The 16,046-nt window shown below is 51.9% G+C and overlaps 10 protein-coding genes across 10 annotated transcripts; 6 read left to right on the top strand and 4 right to left on the bottom strand.

Moving 5' to 3' along the window:
- Positions 1 to 41: 41 nt before the first annotated feature.
- On the top strand, positions 42 to 490 carry BZA70DRAFT_287962 (uncharacterized protein; the record flags this gene model as incomplete). Its single annotated transcript, XM_064913997.1, has 4 exons — positions 42 to 124; positions 180 to 211; positions 280 to 347; positions 428 to 490. 4 exons carry the CDS (start codon positions 42 to 44, stop codon positions 488 to 490), a joined length of 246 nt encoding a protein of 81 aa, XP_064769517.1.
- A 390-nt stretch (positions 491 to 880) lies between these two features.
- BZA70DRAFT_236038 (mitochondrial genome maintenance MGM101-domain-containing protein) lies at positions 881 to 1,802 on the top strand (the record flags this gene model as incomplete). The annotated part of the gene is made up of 3 exons (XM_064910364.1): positions 881 to 1,235; positions 1,314 to 1,461; positions 1,532 to 1,802. 3 exons carry the CDS (start codon positions 881 to 883, stop codon positions 1,800 to 1,802), a joined length of 774 nt encoding a protein of 257 aa, XP_064769516.1.
- A 152-nt stretch (positions 1,803 to 1,954) lies between these two features.
- BZA70DRAFT_105517 (TB2/DP1, HVA22 family-domain-containing protein) lies at positions 1,955 to 3,306 on the top strand. Its single transcript, XM_064909361.1, has 5 exons — positions 1,955 to 2,014; positions 2,074 to 2,114; positions 2,211 to 2,360; positions 2,457 to 2,520; positions 2,586 to 3,306. Exons 2-5 carry the CDS (start codon positions 2,089 to 2,091, stop codon positions 2,943 to 2,945), a joined length of 600 nt encoding a protein of 199 aa, XP_064769515.1. The 5' UTR covers positions 1,955 to 2,014; positions 2,074 to 2,088; the 3' UTR covers positions 2,946 to 3,306.
- Positions 3,307 to 4,343: 1,037 nt separating this feature from the next.
- On the top strand, positions 4,344 to 7,525 carry BZA70DRAFT_309338 (replication factor RFC1 C terminal domain-containing protein; the record flags this gene model as incomplete). Its single annotated transcript, XM_064914882.1, has 4 exons — positions 4,344 to 4,618; positions 4,688 to 4,781; positions 4,856 to 4,904; positions 4,957 to 7,525. Exons 1-4 carry the CDS (start codon positions 4,565 to 4,567, stop codon positions 7,523 to 7,525), a joined length of 2,766 nt encoding a protein of 921 aa, XP_064769514.1. The 5' UTR covers positions 4,344 to 4,564.
- Positions 7,469 to 8,563, bottom strand: BZA70DRAFT_274312 (cytochrome c oxidase, subunit VIb). The gene is made up of 4 exons (XM_064911968.1): positions 8,099 to 8,563; positions 8,013 to 8,045; positions 7,812 to 7,954; positions 7,469 to 7,753 (listed from the first exon to the last, which is right to left on the bottom strand). The coding sequence occupies exons 1-4, from the start codon at positions 8,140 to 8,142 to the stop codon at positions 7,719 to 7,721; spliced, it is 255 nt and encodes an 84-aa protein (XP_064769513.1). The 5' UTR covers positions 8,143 to 8,563; the 3' UTR covers positions 7,469 to 7,718.
- Positions 8,564 to 8,775: 212 nt separating this feature from the next.
- On the top strand, positions 8,776 to 9,372 carry BZA70DRAFT_287957 (NUDIX hydrolase domain-like protein; the record flags this gene model as incomplete). Its single annotated transcript, XM_064913996.1, has 2 exons — positions 8,776 to 8,827; positions 8,885 to 9,372. 2 exons carry the CDS (start codon positions 8,776 to 8,778, stop codon positions 9,370 to 9,372), a joined length of 540 nt encoding a protein of 179 aa, XP_064769512.1.
- A 242-nt stretch (positions 9,373 to 9,614) lies between these two features.
- On the bottom strand, positions 9,615 to 10,358 carry BZA70DRAFT_293900 (Calcipressin-domain-containing protein; the record flags this gene model as incomplete). Its single annotated transcript, XM_064914421.1, has 1 exon — positions 9,615 to 10,358. One exon carries the CDS (start codon positions 10,356 to 10,358, stop codon positions 9,615 to 9,617), a length of 744 nt encoding a protein of 247 aa, XP_064769511.1.
- A 163-nt stretch (positions 10,359 to 10,521) lies between these two features.
- Positions 10,522 to 11,481, bottom strand: BZA70DRAFT_274309 (GrpE-domain-containing protein). Its single transcript, XM_064911967.1, has one exon. It carries the CDS (start codon positions 11,412 to 11,414, stop codon positions 10,614 to 10,616), a length of 801 nt encoding a protein of 266 aa, XP_064769510.1. The 5' UTR covers positions 11,415 to 11,481; the 3' UTR covers positions 10,522 to 10,613.
- A 60-nt stretch (positions 11,482 to 11,541) lies between these two features.
- On the bottom strand, positions 11,542 to 13,640 carry BZA70DRAFT_274307 (glycoside hydrolase superfamily). The gene is made up of 2 exons (XM_064911966.1): positions 13,244 to 13,640; positions 11,542 to 13,169 (listed from the first exon to the last, which is right to left on the bottom strand). The coding sequence occupies exons 1-2, from the start codon at positions 13,320 to 13,322 to the stop codon at positions 11,941 to 11,943; spliced, it is 1,308 nt and encodes a 435-aa protein (XP_064769509.1). The 5' UTR covers positions 13,323 to 13,640; the 3' UTR covers positions 11,542 to 11,940.
- A 412-nt stretch (positions 13,641 to 14,052) lies between these two features.
- Positions 14,053 to 15,876, top strand: BZA70DRAFT_309334 (putative adipose-regulatory protein-domain-containing protein; the record flags this gene model as incomplete). Its single annotated transcript, XM_064914881.1, has 2 exons — positions 14,053 to 14,076; positions 14,129 to 15,876. 2 exons carry the CDS (start codon positions 14,053 to 14,055, stop codon positions 15,443 to 15,445), a joined length of 1,341 nt encoding a protein of 446 aa, XP_064769508.1. The 3' UTR covers positions 15,446 to 15,876.
- Positions 15,877 to 16,046: the final 170 nt, after the last annotated feature.

The raw sequence follows: 16,046 nt of genomic DNA, 5'->3' as shown, positions 1-16,046 counted from the left end.
CCCAACCTCAACGCCTAAATCATCAACAAATACTCAATAAAATGACCGCCAAAGACGACCAACCGAGTAATACCACCAATCTATCGTCCTCTGAAGACACAAACGACGATGAGCCGGATGAATGGTGATCAAATTCTTCTAATAATTATTGCCGAGTAGCGCTGACGTGTAAAATCTAGGGACAAACGAATTGAAGATACCGGATGCTCGGGTAATCCCTCCACTTCACTCCATTATCTATCCATTAACGCGTCTACTAATTCTAATCACCTCTTTTAGCTGAAAATTCACGACTAACAGACTGCTACGCCGACAACGGACGCGACTGGAGGAAATGCGTCAAAGAGGTTTGTCTATGCTCTCTCATGCCTTCACTACGATCCCGCAATTACTGCTCAACTACCCGTCTCTAACCTATCATCTACAGATGCACGCTCTAAAGGAGTGCTGGGCCAAGAAGAACAATAACGAACGCACGCAGCTCAAATAATATCCGAAATCAATGAAATAAGCTGATCACCGGATTTGCATAACCACAAAACCCTCAAACCATGTAACGCAAAAAAATTCCTAACTGATCATCTTCGTCCATTCACACTTTTGATTTTTTCCTTCCAACCTGCCGATCACTTCGAGAAGCACAGCAAGTACACGACACGATACGATGCTGCGAGCTTCTTCTATCTCGCTGGTTGCCCGAGTATTGCAGTCTTCGCGGGCTGCTCAGTCCCCTGCGTTCGCGTCGGTTGCGCGTGGCTTCGCGACTGAGTCAACCGGCACGACATTCACCAAACCTGTGAGGGTCACGAAAAAACCCCGGGCCCGAGCGGTCGCAGAGGAAGAGGACATGCCTCCTCCTCCTCCTCCTTTTGAAGATGATATGGATGCGATCAGCTCGATCGATTTTGTCGACCCGAAAGAAGCGGTAGTTCCCACTCGAGAGCCTCCTGCCTCGTATTTGGCCAAGGCTCAGAAAGCACATACTCCTTCTTATAGCAGATCTTCCTCCGCCCCTTATTCTTCTTCTTCTTACAAATCTTCCTCCTCTCGCTCTTCTTCGGATGGGGGGAACAGTCATGTATTTGCTACCCTGGAAGATGTGCCTCTGCCGGTGACGGATGGAAGCACAGACTGGGCGCGCTCGTTTCAGGGAATTGGCTCAGCAGCTTACCCGCCGGAAATTGCCGAGATTTTGTCGCAAGAACTGGAGCCGGACTGGATAGAGATCAAGCCAGGTTAGTTGCCTCTGATTTTTTCAATTACAATCCAAGCAGAGGGGGCTTGACAGCATGCTGACTTTTATTTTTTGGCAGACGGGATTCTCTACCTACCCGAAATCCATTATCGTCGGATTCTTAACAAAGCGTTCGGCCCCGGAGGCTGGGGTCTAGTTCCCCGAAGTGAGACAGTAGTCAGTCCAAAGACCGTCTCGCGAGAGTTTGGCTTGGTCTGCCACGGTCGGTCCGTCTTTTCTCCCTCTTTTGTTGAATTCTTTTACTACAGTACACTGACTCAGATGTTGTCTCTATAGTCTAGTGAGTATTGCTCGCGGAGAGCAAATCTACTTTGATGCTGAAGGAGTGCCTACTGCTTCAGAAGGCTGCAAGAGTAACGCGATGATGCGATGCTGCAAGGACCTGGGTGTCGCGTCCGAGCTGTGGGACCCGCGCTTCATCCGCCGGTTCAAGAAGACTTACTGCGATGAGGCCTTCGTCGAGCACATCTCGACCAAACGCAAGAAGAAGATGTGGAAGCGGAAGGACGTTAATTGGGAGTACCCGTATCGGAGCGCGAGCTTCTGATGACGAGGAGACGAGGCGAGTTAGCTTTTAGACGAATGTGCCACAAAAATAAAAACTCTTATCTCCGAAACACACACGTGATTTATTCCACGATCCAAGTTGGGCGTTGGGAGTTTCCGGCTTGGCTCTGACCGGTGCCCCGTCGCCTTTCCCGCATTCCTGCCGCGACTGTAGCTTTTGCTTGCTTTATCGCCGGTTGTGTTATATAAAAGATATATATCGAGAGAAGAGACGTTTGTTGATATCGATACTACTCTAATACTTGACTTATATCGCAAGAGTCGCAATGTTTGGCATCATCAAGCTCCTTTCGTACGTGTGATATATCGTCTCCCAGCTGCTCTAGCTCTCTGGCGCTGCTTTTGCTACAAATAGTATAGAACTGACGGTTTGATGTTTGTAATCTAGATCAGTTGTGTCGTTTGGGTATCCGGTGTATGCCTCATACAAATCCCTGCGCGCCCGGAACCAGGCCGCGGTTGAGTCGTGGGCTATCTACTGGGTCGTCATGAGCGTCGTGACAACCACCGAGACCTGGTTTGGGTTCATGTTTACATGGTGAGTTGTTTCTCTATAGTATTGAGTGTTTTGCTTGAAGGCTGCTCTGTTGCTTGCTGTTGTGGCTGTGCAGGTGCTGATTCTTGTGTCGTCTAGGCTACCGCTCTATCAGTTTGCGAGACTTGGCTTTACTGTATGGCTAGTTCTCCCTGGATCCAACGTATGTCTCCCCTATCTGTCTGCTGCTACGGACAAGATTTATGTATTAACATCTACAATATGCAGGGCTCAAACTACATCTACTACGAATACATCGAACCGACGCTGTCAGCCCACGAGCAAGAGATCGAGACCTTTGCCCGCAGCACCAAGGACAAGTTCACATCCCGCGGCTTACAAGCTTTCAAGGCAGGCGTGCAGCGTATTGAGCAACTTGTTCTGGCTCTGCTGACTGGCTCGACGAAGGTCGTTGCTGACGATGCTGGGGCCGGTACTGGTGCTGGTGCTGGTACTATTGCTGGAGCTGCAGCAGATCGTGATGCTGCAGATTCTGACGAGAAAGAGGTATGTTTCTGTTTTACTGATTGGCAGTCGATGAGTCTAGTCTTGGATCCAGCCGGTTATATCTCATACAGCTCAGAGTGATAAAGCTCAAGAGTGTATGATTTATAACCACACAATCTACAACTGTCCACGCACTCCAAAGACTGCAGACTGTACTTGTATACAGTATACTCTTCATGTTTATACTTGATACGTCTACAGTCAATGTATATGCTTACTGTATATACTTATTGTGTATACACTGCACATTCTTACTGCAGTCGGTGAGACCGCGTGATGGTGTACAACTGGCTAAATCCGGACTAGCGCGATGGCTGACTAAACTCAATTCAATTCGCGCGACTAACATTCCCTCAGATCCAGGACATTTCCTCAGCAAAGTCGGTCTACGGCAGATTGTGGAGCACCAGCTACGCGATCTACAATGCTGCTGCAAAGGCGACTGTGAATGAACGTGCGGGATCTGGCGGGGTCGCTGCAATCTTTGGAAGTGCCGCGACGGCGGTGGTAGAGACCGCTGTTGCTGCCGCTGCTGCTACCGCGACGCCGACCGGCGAGATCGAGCTCAAAGGTGACGAGAAGCTGCCTGCCTCCAAGTCTTGGCTTTTGTCTGGATTCTGGTCGAGAAATTCAGAGGTGCCAGCGCCGGTTGAAGAAGAGACAAACAAGGAGGAGTCTTTGCCCGCTGAACCCGAGACTACGACTGAGAAGAGTGCCGCTGGCCGACAGTGGCCAGGACAATTTGAGACCGCGCAAGAATTTGAGTCTGCCAAGGACGAGGAGGGCTTCACGTCAAGTCTGCATGAGAAGCAAAGTAGCTATTCCTCTTTGCAGTCGGCGTCTCCCGACTGGGTCATGGTCGAGAGCGAGAAGTAGCTCCCTGATACCCCTCTTCTGCTTGTTTTTTAAAGTGTCTCCAGTCGTCTTTCAGCTTGTGTTGTCGATCCTCTGCGTACCTCTGCTACACCGCCTTCTACAGGAGTAGGCGTCTTTATTATACCTTACGACCAATTAACTTTACGAATTCTTTTTCACAACTGCTTTATAACGCTTCTACTTCGGGTACACAATCTTTCTTTGTCTATTGTTTCTTGTTTCTTGTTTTGCTTAACGGATCGGCGCTATATCGGGTGGACGGACGGAACACGGGATACGAATTTGTTTTCTTCGCGGTGTGAGGGTGAGTTACGAAGGCGCAACGGTCAATTTTATTTTTTATCTTTATTTATGTTGTTCTCTTTTGCTTTGTTTGCACTTGTTGGTTGGAGTCGATCAGGAAGTCGAAGGCAAACAGAAGAGGCGGCAGCGGATCAGGCGCAATCTGGGACGGACGGACGGACGAATGGACGGGCACTGGCACTGTGAACAGTTTATTGTATTCTTTATATTCCAATTTATATGACATTATTACTACTCCTGCCGCTGTTGCATTTCACAACATATTGCCGTATCTGGACATGGAGAAGATCACGTGAAACCGTAGATGACAAGATTGACTTCTCCGCGCACGAAAGACGCGCGCGTCGCGACCGACTTTGGCCAAGAAGGCTCCGGATCTCAGCAGTTCAACAAGGTCTTTCAATCTGTTCCAGCGTTTGATTCAACGAGTGAATAGAAGAAGAGTATTTTGAATTGATTCTGCGAGAGCGGTGAAAGGTTAAAAGGAAGAATTAATCTAAAGAAACAAGAGCAAAAGCAGAATGCAACGGAATATATCCTCGTTCTTTAGACCCAAAGACGGTTCTTCACAAGGCGTATGTATCTCACTCCTTTTTTTCTATTCATTTGTATACAACTGTTTACTGAATCACATTGAATTACAGCAGAAGGGATCGAGCGCGGCGGTGTCTTCAAGTCCGCCTGCTGCGCGAAAAGCCGGCACTGATCAGGAGAACAAGAAGCCTACAAGCACTACCGGTATGAATCAGTGTTATATAAAATACTGCGCTGTATAATAGATCGTGAAACTGACAGTTTTTGCGATTGGTTAGGATCGCCTAAATCCGCTAAATCAAACAAGGCAGACGACGTGAAGAAGCCGTATGGACCTCCTCTACTTCGACTCTGATACAACCAACTGACCTATCTATAGAGCACCCAAACCCGCTAAACGTCTTGACTCTCTGTTCAGCGACGAAGAAGAAGACGTCAAGATGAAGAAACCGCGGTCCAAGAAAGCCAAGGACGACGACGACGACTACAAGGACGAACCAGCACCTCAAGCAGTGACCATCAGCAGCGACGACGAGGATGCTACAGCTTCTCCCAAAAAGAAGAAACCGACAGCCGCCACGCGCAAGCGCAAACAAGACGACGATCAAACTGCTCGCCCGACGAAGAAACGCGCGCCTGCGGCAAACACTGCAGCAAAGAAAGAGGACGATCTCGAAGTCCTTGCCGACGCGCCCCCCGCGAAAAAGAAGTTCAACCCGGCGGAGTTTGCTGCCCGTCGCGCGGCAGTCAACACGGGAGTCTGCGCAGAATTGCCCGAAGGCGCGCCGAACTGCCTTGCGGGACTTGCGTTCGTCTTCACTGGTATTCTGCAGACGCTTCCGCGCGACGACGGAATCGCGCTGGTAAAGAAGTATGGCGGACTTGTGCGGACTGCACCGTCACGGAACACAAACTATGTGGTGCTGGGTGAGGAGGCTGGACCGAAGAAGTTGGAGGTGATCAAGAAGCTTGGGATCAAGACGATTGACGAGAACGAACTTTTCGAGCTGATTAAGACGCGACCTGCGAATGGTGGTGATACAGCTGAAGGAATTAAGGCGCAGAAGAAGGCTGCGGAGGAAGAAAAGAAGATTATCGAGATGTCCAAAACTATCGGAATCCCTGAACCCGCAAAAGCCGTCAAGGCAAGCTCCTCCGGCTCGACCTCAAGTCAAGCTTCCAGACAGACGAGTGAGCAGGTCAATAAACCGCCCCGTTCGCTTCTGTGGACGGACAAGTATGCGCCGCGGTCGATCAAAGATATCTGCGGCAACAAGGGCGCGGTGCAGAAGCTGCAGAAATGGCTCGAAGACTGGCCTGCGAATCTAAAGGCAAACTTCAAGCGACCAGGCCCGGACGGCAGCGGCGTGTTTCGCGCGGTGATGATTTCGGGACCGCCGGGGATCGGCAAGACGACGGCAGCGCATCTTGTAGCCGAATTAGCAGGGTTCGACGTGATTGAGACGAATGCGAGCGACACGCGAAGCAAGAACGTGATTGCGGAAGCGCTGGGGACGGTGCTGGACAATAAATCGATTGCGGGGTATTTCGGGGAGACGAAGCAGGATGTTGACGCGGCGAAGCGCAAGATCGTGCTGATCATGGACGAGGTGGACGGCACGTCAGCAGGCGACCGGGGCGGAGCGGTGCAGATGTCTGCGTTTTGCAAGACGACGCATGTGCCGCTGATTTTGATTTGCAACGACTACTCGCTGCAAAAGATGCGGACGTTTGACCGCACGACGTTCAATATCCAGTTCCGGCGACCGGACGCGAACGCGATTCGGTCGCGGATCCTGTCGATTGCGTACCGCGAGGGTCTGAAGATTCCGGCGCCGGTGATTGACCAGCTGGTGCAGAGCACGCATGCGGACATTCGGCAAATCATCACGCTGCTGTCGACGTTCAGCCTTGGGGAGACAGGCAGGAAAGAGATGAGTTTTGAGCAAGGGCAGCGGATGGCGCAGGACTGGCAGAAGCATATAGTGATGAAGCCGTTTGATATTGCGAGCAAGCTTTTGAACGGGGAGATGTTTGGCGCGAGGTCGCGCGCGACGCTGAACGACAAGATCGAGCTGTACTTTAACGACGCGGATATGTCGCCGCTGATGGTGCAGGAGAACTATCTGCGGACGCGGCCGGCGGCGGGGGCGAATAAGGTGCAGACGCTGACGCAGCTGGACCGGGCGGCGTCGTCGATTTCAGACAGTGACCTAGTTGACCGGATGATCCACGGGTCGCAGCAGCAATGGAGTCTGATGCCGCTGCACGGGGTGCTGTCTACGGTGCGTCCGGCGTCGTTTGTGGCCAACGGAGGCAGCGAGCGGTTCATGTTTACGAGCTGGCTGGGTAACTACTCAAAAGGCAACAAGCTGTCGCGGTACCTGCAGGAGATCCAGTCGCACGCGCGACTGCGGATTTCGGGCGACGCGGAGGAAGTGCGGACGCAGTACCTGTCGTCGTTCTTTGATAATCTGTACACGCCTATTGCTACGCGGGCGAACGAGGGCGGGGTGGAGGACGCGATCAAGTTTATGGACGAGTATTATCTTACGAAGGAGGATTTTGACGCGGTGTTGGAGCTCGGGGTGGGTCCGAAGAACGGGGAGGAGCTGTGGAAGAAGATTCCGACGGCGACGAAGACGGCGTTTACGCGCAAGTATAACACAGGAAGTCATCCGGTGCCGTTTATACGGGCGAGCACGGTGACTGATCCGAGAAAGGTGAAGAAGGAGGTTCCGGATTTGGAGGAGGCGATGGATGATGTGTTGGGAGAGGAGGAGGAGAAGAAGGAGGAGGAGAATGAGGAGGAGGAGGAGGAGGATACGGATCTGTCGAAGGACAAGTATATCAAGAAGCCGAAGGCAAGTGCGAAGGCGAGTTCGAAGGCTACGGCGAAGGCCCCTGCGAAGGCACCTGCGAAGGGAAAGGGGAAAGCTAAGAAGTAGTATAGTAGTATAGTGTGAGATGATTTAAGTGAATGATGAATGTAATTAAGATGACGCAGATGAGGAAAAGCAAATGTAAGAGAAAACAATGTAAACATGAATAATCACAACGACTGTCCTTTACTGTATTTCGAGGTTGCCCAATGTTTATAACAAAGAGATCAGGAAATCATGGAATAGAAGAGGTTTGTATTTATTCGTTGATATCAGCAGGGAAGATGCCGCTCTCTGCAAGATGATATTCATTAGTTGTATATTCAAAATCAAAGAATGAGGAAGGACTGACCTCGCTGTTCGTCCCACTTGTTAACCCAGGAGGCGGGGCAGAGCATGCGGTAGGCGTTCTGGAACTGGTCGCAGATTCGCTGCTTGGAAGGGTCTTCGTTGGCCAACTCCTTGGCGCACTTGAAGTAGTCGACGTAGTATTGCCTGTTGTCTGTTAGCAGGAAGAGAGAGAGGAGGGGGGGGGGAGAGGGGAGGGACGTACCAGCAGTGGACGGTCTGGTTCTGGTTAGGGAAGCTGGAGGGAGTCAGTATTTGTTGGTAGGGCGGTGGAGATAGGAAGAGGCATACCGAGGATCGTAGCGGGTAGGTCTGATTTCGTAGTCAACGCCCATGGCCTTCTTGACGGTCTTTGCGAGCGCAGGAGCAGCGGGATCTGTTAAGAGTTAGAATGTTATCGTAGATTGTTGATATCTCTGCCGGTGTCGAGTCGAATATAACATCCTCTACAAGTACTCGCTTGTATCTGCATCTTCCACACCCAAACAACCATCCAACAGATCATCACATCACCACACCACACCACCAAAACTCACCGGTTCCGTATTCAATGTTAATCGCATTGAGGTTCTTCGAATCCTCCTCCTCAAAGACAGTGACCAGCTCCCGGTCCTTGTCCTTGCGGATACGGTCCGCCTTGATGAACTGCTTAATCTGAGCGTCGACGTCGGCCATTTCTTCTGGTAGATCTAATTTGCACTGGTTTGCTGGAGGAAACAGGTGGTCTGCGGATGGGCGTAAAACTTGTGGGCGAGGGAAACGTGGTGTGGTGCGGTCTCGGCGTATCCGTCGCGGCGCTGGGTGCACCGGCTCCCGCATCTCGCGCGCGTGTGATAGGCTGGGAGTAGAGTCACGTGGATGCTTACATTGTGAGGTGTTTGTGGCATTGCTCTGCGCGTGGTGCACTCGGTCGATCGCGATCTCTGCCTCGGGCTCGACTTGACTTTTACTCGCCTCTATAACACACGATGCAATCAACAGCGCGGCAAATGATTGCGCGCCAGGGCCGAGAGAAGCAGCGTGAGTTGTTGTGCTTCTGAGTGGTCGGCGGTGGTCTACTGACAGACAATTCACCAGGCTACAGCGCGACCGGCGCGCGCATGGTCGCAGGCGTAGTCGCACTCTCGCCGGATAAACGCAAGATCCTCGTGATCTCCTCAAGCAAGGGGAACAGGAGCAAAGCCGTGATCCCGAAAGGCGGCTACGAGACCGACGAGGCGAGCGCGCAGGCAGCTGCGCTGCGCGAGGCGTGGGAGGAAGCTGGTGTGGAGGGCAGGATCACGCGAGAGCTGGGGGTTATCGAGGACATGCGGCCCGCGGCTGTGTTTTCACAGATGAAGAATCCGAGTCTGGGTACGGGAGATTGGGAGAGAGGGGCGGGGGTGCATCCGAAGGCGGAGTATCATATGTTTGAGATGGAGGTCGAGATGGAGGCTGAGGTGTGGCCTGAGAGCAGCACGAGGATGAGAAGGTGGGTTACGTATCGTGAGATTTTGAAGATGATGAGCTCGCGGCCTGAGTTGCTTGAGGCGGTTAAGCGGAGTTCGGTTATCAAGGAGGAGTAGGCGCTCTATGATGTTGCTCTGTATGTTGCTTTGTATGAGCGTTGCTTGTATGAATGACGTGGCTAGACAAAGACTGTACTGACTTCTATAGCTAAATCAATACAGCACCAAAATCAAAATACAAGATACTAATCAAAAAAATCAAAAATACAAACCTCTACGCCATATAACCAACAACAACACCAATGACAACATATGACAACATAGACATCAACGACGACAACAAACAACTGCACAAGGAACTAAGGAACAGCAGTCCTCGGCAACGTCTGTCTTCCAAACGGCAAGAACTCATCGCCATCGCTGTGATCACTCACGACGATCCCAGGCTGCATCCTCCTCGAATCTGCCTCCATAATCACGATCGACGCACCCTTCCCATTTCCCACTCCATACTCCTCTCCCCCCTCCTTCATATTGCGATTCACATCGTCAGTCCCCTCACTACCATCAATCTCAACAGTAGCGAGCTTAGACAAGACAGACGCAAGCACGTCGGCGTCAACCCCGACATTCATATTCGGCGGCTCTTCCTCCGTCGCCACCCACCCCGGCGGCGGCGACGGCGGCGGCGAGATCAGGAATAGTTTTCCGGGGTCAGGAAGTTCGAGACTGCTTGTTTTTCTGTGTTGTAAGAGTGCGTCGACCGGAGTATTGTCTGCGCAGAAGAATGTGCGTAGTCTCGTCTGCTGCTGCTGCTGCTGCTGCTCTTGATGTTGCTGCTGCTGCTGCTGCTGCTGCTCACCAACGTGAACAGGAACACACCTCCGATCCAGCGCAAGATGCACCCGCAACGCAGCCGTGACCGTTCGAAACACGAGCACGACGCGCGCAAAGGTCGGCAACGGCCCGAAATGGACGAGCGCGTCGGGGTCTTCGGCCGCGATATCGATCGCCGAGCGCAGGTACGCGAGCGAGGATGGCGTGAAGTGCGCGGGACTGATGAGGCCGGTTAGGACTAGTGTGTTTGTGAGTGTCTGTGTCATTCTTTCTTTCTGTCAAGTGAACAGAGGAGTGTTCTGTATAAAGGCGAGGAAGGAGAGTATTTGTATTGAAGGCCAACAAGAGGCGAAGCGTGCGGCTCCGGGCCGTAGTGGCTGTGTTGAAGATCCAGATATCGAGTGTACGCTACACTACATACTATTCTAGTAATAATAATAATGATGACAGTAATAATAATGTATATTTACAATAAGAGTAAAGAGGAGTAAGAAGATTATAGAAATATTAGGTCAGATAACCTAAGTAGCCTTAACGACGCCGACCTTGGCAGCTCTCAAGACCCGGTTGTTCAACATAAACCCAGCCTGCTGCACGAAAAACACCGTCCCCGGCTCCTTATCCGGCTGCGCGACCTCGAACGTGGCCTCGTGCTTGTGCGGATCAAACTTCTCACCGAGCGGATCGATCTTGGTCAGCCCGTGCCGCTTCAACGTCTGCTCCAGCACCTGCTGCGTCATCTTCACGCCGTCAAACAGCGAAATCAGGACTTTATCCGTAACCTCCTCCTCCTTCGCCGCCTCTCCGCTCTGATTCTTGGCCGGCTCGGGCACGGTCGCGAGCGCGCGGTCGAGGTTATCAACCGAATCCAGCAGGTCCCGCGCAAACTTTGAGATCGCAAACTCCTTCGCGTTCTGCACCTCCCGCTTCGTCGTCTCCTGCAGGTTTCGGAAATCAGCCACCTGCCGCAGCAGTCTATCCTTCAACTCGGCTGCCTCCTTCGCTTTCGTCGCAAGCTGCGTCTCCAGCTCGGCAATCTTCTTCGCGTCGCCAGTCACCTCTTCTTCCTCCCCGCCTTCCGTCTTCTTCTCCTCGCTCTTCTCTTCTGTCTCCTTTTCAGTCTTGTCCGTAGCAGTAGCGTACATCCGTCGTCCGGAAAGCACGTTCAGACCAACCTGCTGTGCGCTTCCGCCCATGATCTTCATCGTCGTCGCATGAGCAGAAGTAGTCTTCTTCAGCATGCTGCTGCTGTTCATCATACGAACCTGTCGTGCGCTGACTGCAGCACGACCAAGCGTCCTTCCTGGAATTGTTCGTAGCATTTTATAATTGTGAGTGGAATTGTAATAAACAGAGAAGAAGAGGAAATAGAGATGGCAGGAAAAGCTCCGAAATGTTCGAGACCAAATAAAAATTTATCGAAACCCTTCTCTCGATGCTTACTAACTGCTTACATCATGTTTGTTTACTTTGTTCGAGAAAGCTCATTTGGTCAACTACATCACTACTATCACTGTTTACTAACGCATAATCAATTGGCGAGATAAATCCCAACATAACAAACATAGATAGCACATCTCAATAGATATCAGTAGACAAAGTAGATAATAGATAATAGATAACAGAAATAAAAAAGATATTTCTAAACACTCAGATCATCTCGGTATTCATTCAACTCTCTTACTCATTTGACGCCATTAAGAAATCCAATTCCTCTTGTCTTCACGAGTAACACATTCATAGAAAAATAAAAAATAAAAGGAGAAACACCTATCCTACTCAAATAACTACCGATGTAGTTACTCGAGATTCCCAGTACTGCTCAAGCTCAAATAACTACTGACGTAGTTAATCGAGAATTCCCCAGTACTGCTCAACGTTGTAGTCACCAGGGCTCTTCCACAAGTCGTTGAAAGCAGTGAACTCGATAACCTTGGCACCGACAGAGCTCTCGATAGCAGAGATGGCAGTCTTCTGGTTAGCGGTAGAAGGAACGGCGACTCCAAAGTCGTCACCCTGGGTAGGCCAGCCAGACTCGGTGCAGATAGCGTCAGAGCTGCCGCAGGCATCGTTAACACGCGACACCTGGAGCTCGAGCCAGGTACCGGCATCCTCGGGAAGAGTGGTGCCGTCCCAGAAAGAGTGAGCGTTGAAGGCAGGGTAGTCAGAGTTGGTGCAGAGGGTAGGGTTGGCAAGGATGGCAACGTGGGTGTCAACGGTGACAACGGGTCCGGTGTAGCCAACAGCACGGAGAGCGGTACGGCCGGCGTTCAGGTAAGTGACAACCTCGTCGGCAGTGTAAGAGCCGCCGTTAACGAGCTCGTTACCGATGGCGACGGTGTGGATGGTGTCCCAGTCAGAGACGGCAGCGGCGATGGTCGAGATGGCAGAGTCGAGAGCGGTGACGTCGAAGATACCAAGGAAGAGCTTCTGTCCATCGGCAAGAGCAGGGTAGACGTTCTCAACCTGCGAGCAGTCGACACCGTAGAGACGGATGACGGAGTAGGAGGTGAGCTCGGCAAGGTCGGAAGCGACCTCGTCCGCGGTCTTGCAGGCGCCCGAGGAAGTGTAGGGCGAGTAGGTGATGCCAAGAGCGGCGGACGAGAACGAGCCGGAGGAGGAGGTGGAAGAGGCAGCGGCCGACGAAGAAGAAGTGGTCGAGGTCTTGAGGGTGGTCGACGAGGAGGACGAGGACGAGGTCGAAGACGAAGAGACCGAGACGACGGTGGAGGTAGGCGCGACGTAAACAGAGGTCGAGGTAGGCGAAGCCGAAGAAGTCGAGGACTCGACGGCGAGGACGGCGGCCTTGACGGAGACCGAGGAGGTCGGGGAGGGGACGTAGGTGTTGGAGGTGGTGGTGGAGAAGTAGGTCGAGGTGGTGGTGGGCTCGGCGGTGGAGGAGGTCGAGGTGGCAGTGTCGATGGGGTTGCCGTCAGCGTCGACAATCTGGGTGACGACAACGACACCGTCGTCGTTCTGGTAGGCCTGGGCGGTGACAATAGCCTGGACGGTGACCATGACGACGTCGTCGGGGACGGGGGCGCGGGCGTGGAGGTTGTGTGCGTGGCGACGGGCGACTAGGGGTGTTAGATCCAGAAAGAAGAGAGAAAGGAGGACGCGCAGGAAGCAAGGGGTAGGGAGGAGGACGCACTGTCGACAGGCTGGGCGACGGCAGCGGGCGCGAGACCGAGGGCGAGGAGGGCCGAGAGGGCGATGGCGGAGCACTTCATGATTCGATTGAGTAGCAGGAAGGCGGATTAGGAAAAGAGGCTGATTGGGTCCGGGAGCGAGTAGCGGCGGAGGAAGGGCAGATAAGGAAAGACAAAGGGGGAGCCCGCGAAGAGAAAAATGAGCGACAGTGGGCGGGAGTAAGGAGTGAAGGGGGGAACAAAGGGAGCGTCGGGGGGAAGAAAGAAGGCGAAGAAGGCGGTGAAGAGGAAGAGCCGGCGGTGAGGAAGAGAAGAAGAGGAGGAGGAGAGGAAGAAAAGGAGAAAAAAGAGCACCAAGAACCAGAGCAGAGGGCTGCCCGGAGAGTAAACAAAGCTAGGCTGGATTGGGCATAGCGTTAAACCTAGTCGGGCCTAGTCGCAGCGGCCGAGATCCTGCAGCAGAAGAGATGCGGGAAAGAATGTAAACAGAAGAAGATAAACAGAGATGAACGGTAGAGGAGATAGAACAACATATACATCACATATACAAATACAAATACAAATACGAATACATCACATATGCACACACATTTCAACAACACCAGCTCTGCCGTCGGCAATCCGACCATCGAACCACATGCGTTTTAACGTTTGATTGCGTTCTCAACTCTAACGCGGTCGCTCATAAACACTGATTATGTCAGTGCTTAGGTAACGACACGTGTTCATTCTTGCCATCGCATCTTGGCGAGAACGCAGTGTTCCTGCCTCCACACTCTTCGCGATCAACTCTGATCAACTCTGGTTGCTGATGGCGACGATCCTTCGCAGGGCTGTACGTTGTTGCTATTACTCTTTACTGTAGGATGCTCTCTAACATAACCCAGGGCCAACCGCTCCTATTCCTCGTCTCTCCTCCTATGCTAAAGACCTACCTGCGCGTCACCCTCGCATTCTCCGCAGCAACCGCTCTTCTCTTCTCGGCAATCGTCTCCTATCTCGCGTTCTACAACCAGTACATACCTCACGACATCATCTCCCAGCCTCTGTACTTTGACTACAAATTCCAACCGCTCCTTGCCTCTGCCCCCTTGCTCCATCGCGACTCGCCTGCTCTCAGATCAGACCTGCCGTACACGGTCTCGATATGTCTTACCGTCCCGCGCTCGCCGCACAACTGCGATATCGGGAATTTCATGCTGGGTCTTACAGTCTACCGCACCGATCCAGTCATTTCATATAGATCATCCTCCGGCGAAACACTTTCACGTCATGGTATCGCATATCTGCAACGCAACCGACCCTCCGACGCGCTGCAATCGCTCGCGATCCTTGACGTCGCCAGACCTGCTATCCTGCCCTACAGATCACCCCTGTTTGAGTCTCTACACACTCTCTTCACCATCCCTCTTTTGATCGCAGGCTGGACGCGCGAGTCTGAGCGTCTCGAGATCGAGCTTGCGGATGAATTCATTTTCTCGGCCAGCCATTCTCTGAAAGATGCATATGTCGCCGCACAGATTAGCGAGGGCGTGCAAGTTTACGACGCCAGTCTGATATGGCAGGCAAAGTTGACGGGCGTCAGGTATCTGATGCGGTACTACTATGTGTCTACTTTCATTGTTGCCGTCGGACTGTTTTGGGCGACCGAGGTGGTTGCTGCTTTTGTTGTCTGGGGGTTGGTCAGTCTGTGTTTTAGCGGAGGTGACTCATATCAATCTGTGTATCGCCCTGAGAGGGGGATTAGGAGAGAGATAGAGCAGTCAGTTGAGAAGTCAATCAAAGAGGATGATTTATATATCAAAGAGGAATCAGAGGTGTCACTCGAAGATATACCAGAAGAGATCAAGGAGGACGAGATCAAGGAGGAAGAGATCAAGGAGGACGAGATCAAGGAGGAGAAGATCAAGACAGAGAAAGAAGAAAACATCATCTCAAAGAAAGAAGAAAAGAAGAAAGAAGAGAAGAAAGAAGAGGAAGAAGAAAAGACAAAGAAAGAAGAGAAAGAGAGACTACTGCCGATCGACAGCTCAGCAATAGTAGCCCGCGACAACGACCTCGACCGGCTAATCGACCGCGAATCCACACCCGACACCTTCACCGCCGACGACCTGATCCCGCAGTCCCCTTCATCTACAATGGCCGCTCTAATCCTCGAGGACGACCTGAGTTCAAGCAAGATGGTGGTCAAGAAGGAGAACTAACCCTACACTACTACTCATACGTATTAGTAATAGATGAATAACACAATGAGCAGCACAAAGCAGAGAGAATAAGGTTCAGCATAACCTTTCCTGAAACATTGGCTGCTGCTACGCTGCTTCGTATACGCAAAACTCTTGTTGCTGCGTCGTAAGCTGCTCCGTCTCATTTCAGCAGAGAAGAAGCAATTTCATCCTGCAGCTTACACTGATTATGAGTGGACTGGACACACAACACAGCAGTGGCAGCACAGCAGACAGCGGCAACACAGTGGCAACATCACCACACCACCACCCCGGTCATCTCTCTGCTGTCCCAACTTCCTCTTCATTGTCAATCGCAGATCCAAATTGAGTTGCCGTCGCGAGCAAAATACGCAACCCACGCAGCCATCAATCTAAAAACCCTAATCTGCTGAACTCAAACCCTCCCGGCTGAGGGTCCGACAGCTACTGTCCTACTGGACCCTTGGCTGTCTCAGTCATGTGACTCTGTGTCATTCATTAGTAATACTATCACATGACCTGACTGCGGGGATGGCTCAATCCAGAATAAACTCCGGCGGGGTTACCAGACAAAGCCATAGTTTGCCCGCTTACACTT

Source organism: Myxozyma melibiosi, assembly GCF_037950935.1.
Source record: "Myxozyma melibiosi strain Phaff 52-87 chromosome Unknown BZA70scaffold_2, whole genome shotgun sequence".
Taxonomy (NCBI): Eukaryota; Fungi; Ascomycota; class Lipomycetes; order Lipomycetales; family Lipomycetaceae; genus Myxozyma; species Myxozyma melibiosi.
The sequence above is the reverse complement of the archived record's forward strand: the minus strand, read 5'-3'. Positions and strand labels throughout refer to the sequence as shown.

Excerpts from the sequence above, each read along its gene's own strand:
- BZA70DRAFT_274307 (XM_064911966.1), bottom strand. The coding sequence starts at position 13,322 with ATGAAGTGCTCCGCCATCGCCCTCTCGGCCCTCCTCGCCCTCGGTCTC. Across the intron at positions 13,170-13,243 it reads CGTCGCCCAGCCTGTCGACA|TCGCCCGTCGCCACGCACAC; the intron begins GTGCGTCCTCCT and ends TAACACCCCTAG.
- BZA70DRAFT_274312 (XM_064911968.1), bottom strand. The coding sequence starts at position 8,142 with ATGGGCGTTGACTACGAAATCAGACCTACCCGCTACGATCCTCG. Across the intron at positions 7,955-8,012 it reads AACCAGACCGTCCACTGCTG|GCAATACTACGTCGACTACT; the intron begins GTACGTCCCTCC and ends AACAGACAACAG. Across the intron at positions 7,754-7,811 it reads CAAGTGGGACGAACAGCGAG|AGAGCGGCATCTTCCCTGCT; the intron begins GTCAGTCCTTCC and ends ATCATCTTGCAG.
- BZA70DRAFT_105517 (XM_064909361.1), top strand. The coding sequence starts at position 2,089 with ATGTTTGGCATCATCAAGCTCCTTTC. Across the intron at positions 2,361-2,456 it reads TTTGGGTTCATGTTTACATG|GCTACCGCTCTATCAGTTTG; the intron begins GTGAGTTGTTTC and ends TGTGTCGTCTAG. Across the intron at positions 2,521-2,585 it reads TAGTTCTCCCTGGATCCAAC|GGCTCAAACTACATCTACTA; the intron begins GTATGTCTCCCC and ends TACAATATGCAG.
- BZA70DRAFT_274309 (XM_064911967.1), bottom strand. The coding sequence starts at position 11,414 with ATGCTACGAACAATTCCAGGAAGGACGCTTGGTCGTGCTGCAGTCAGC.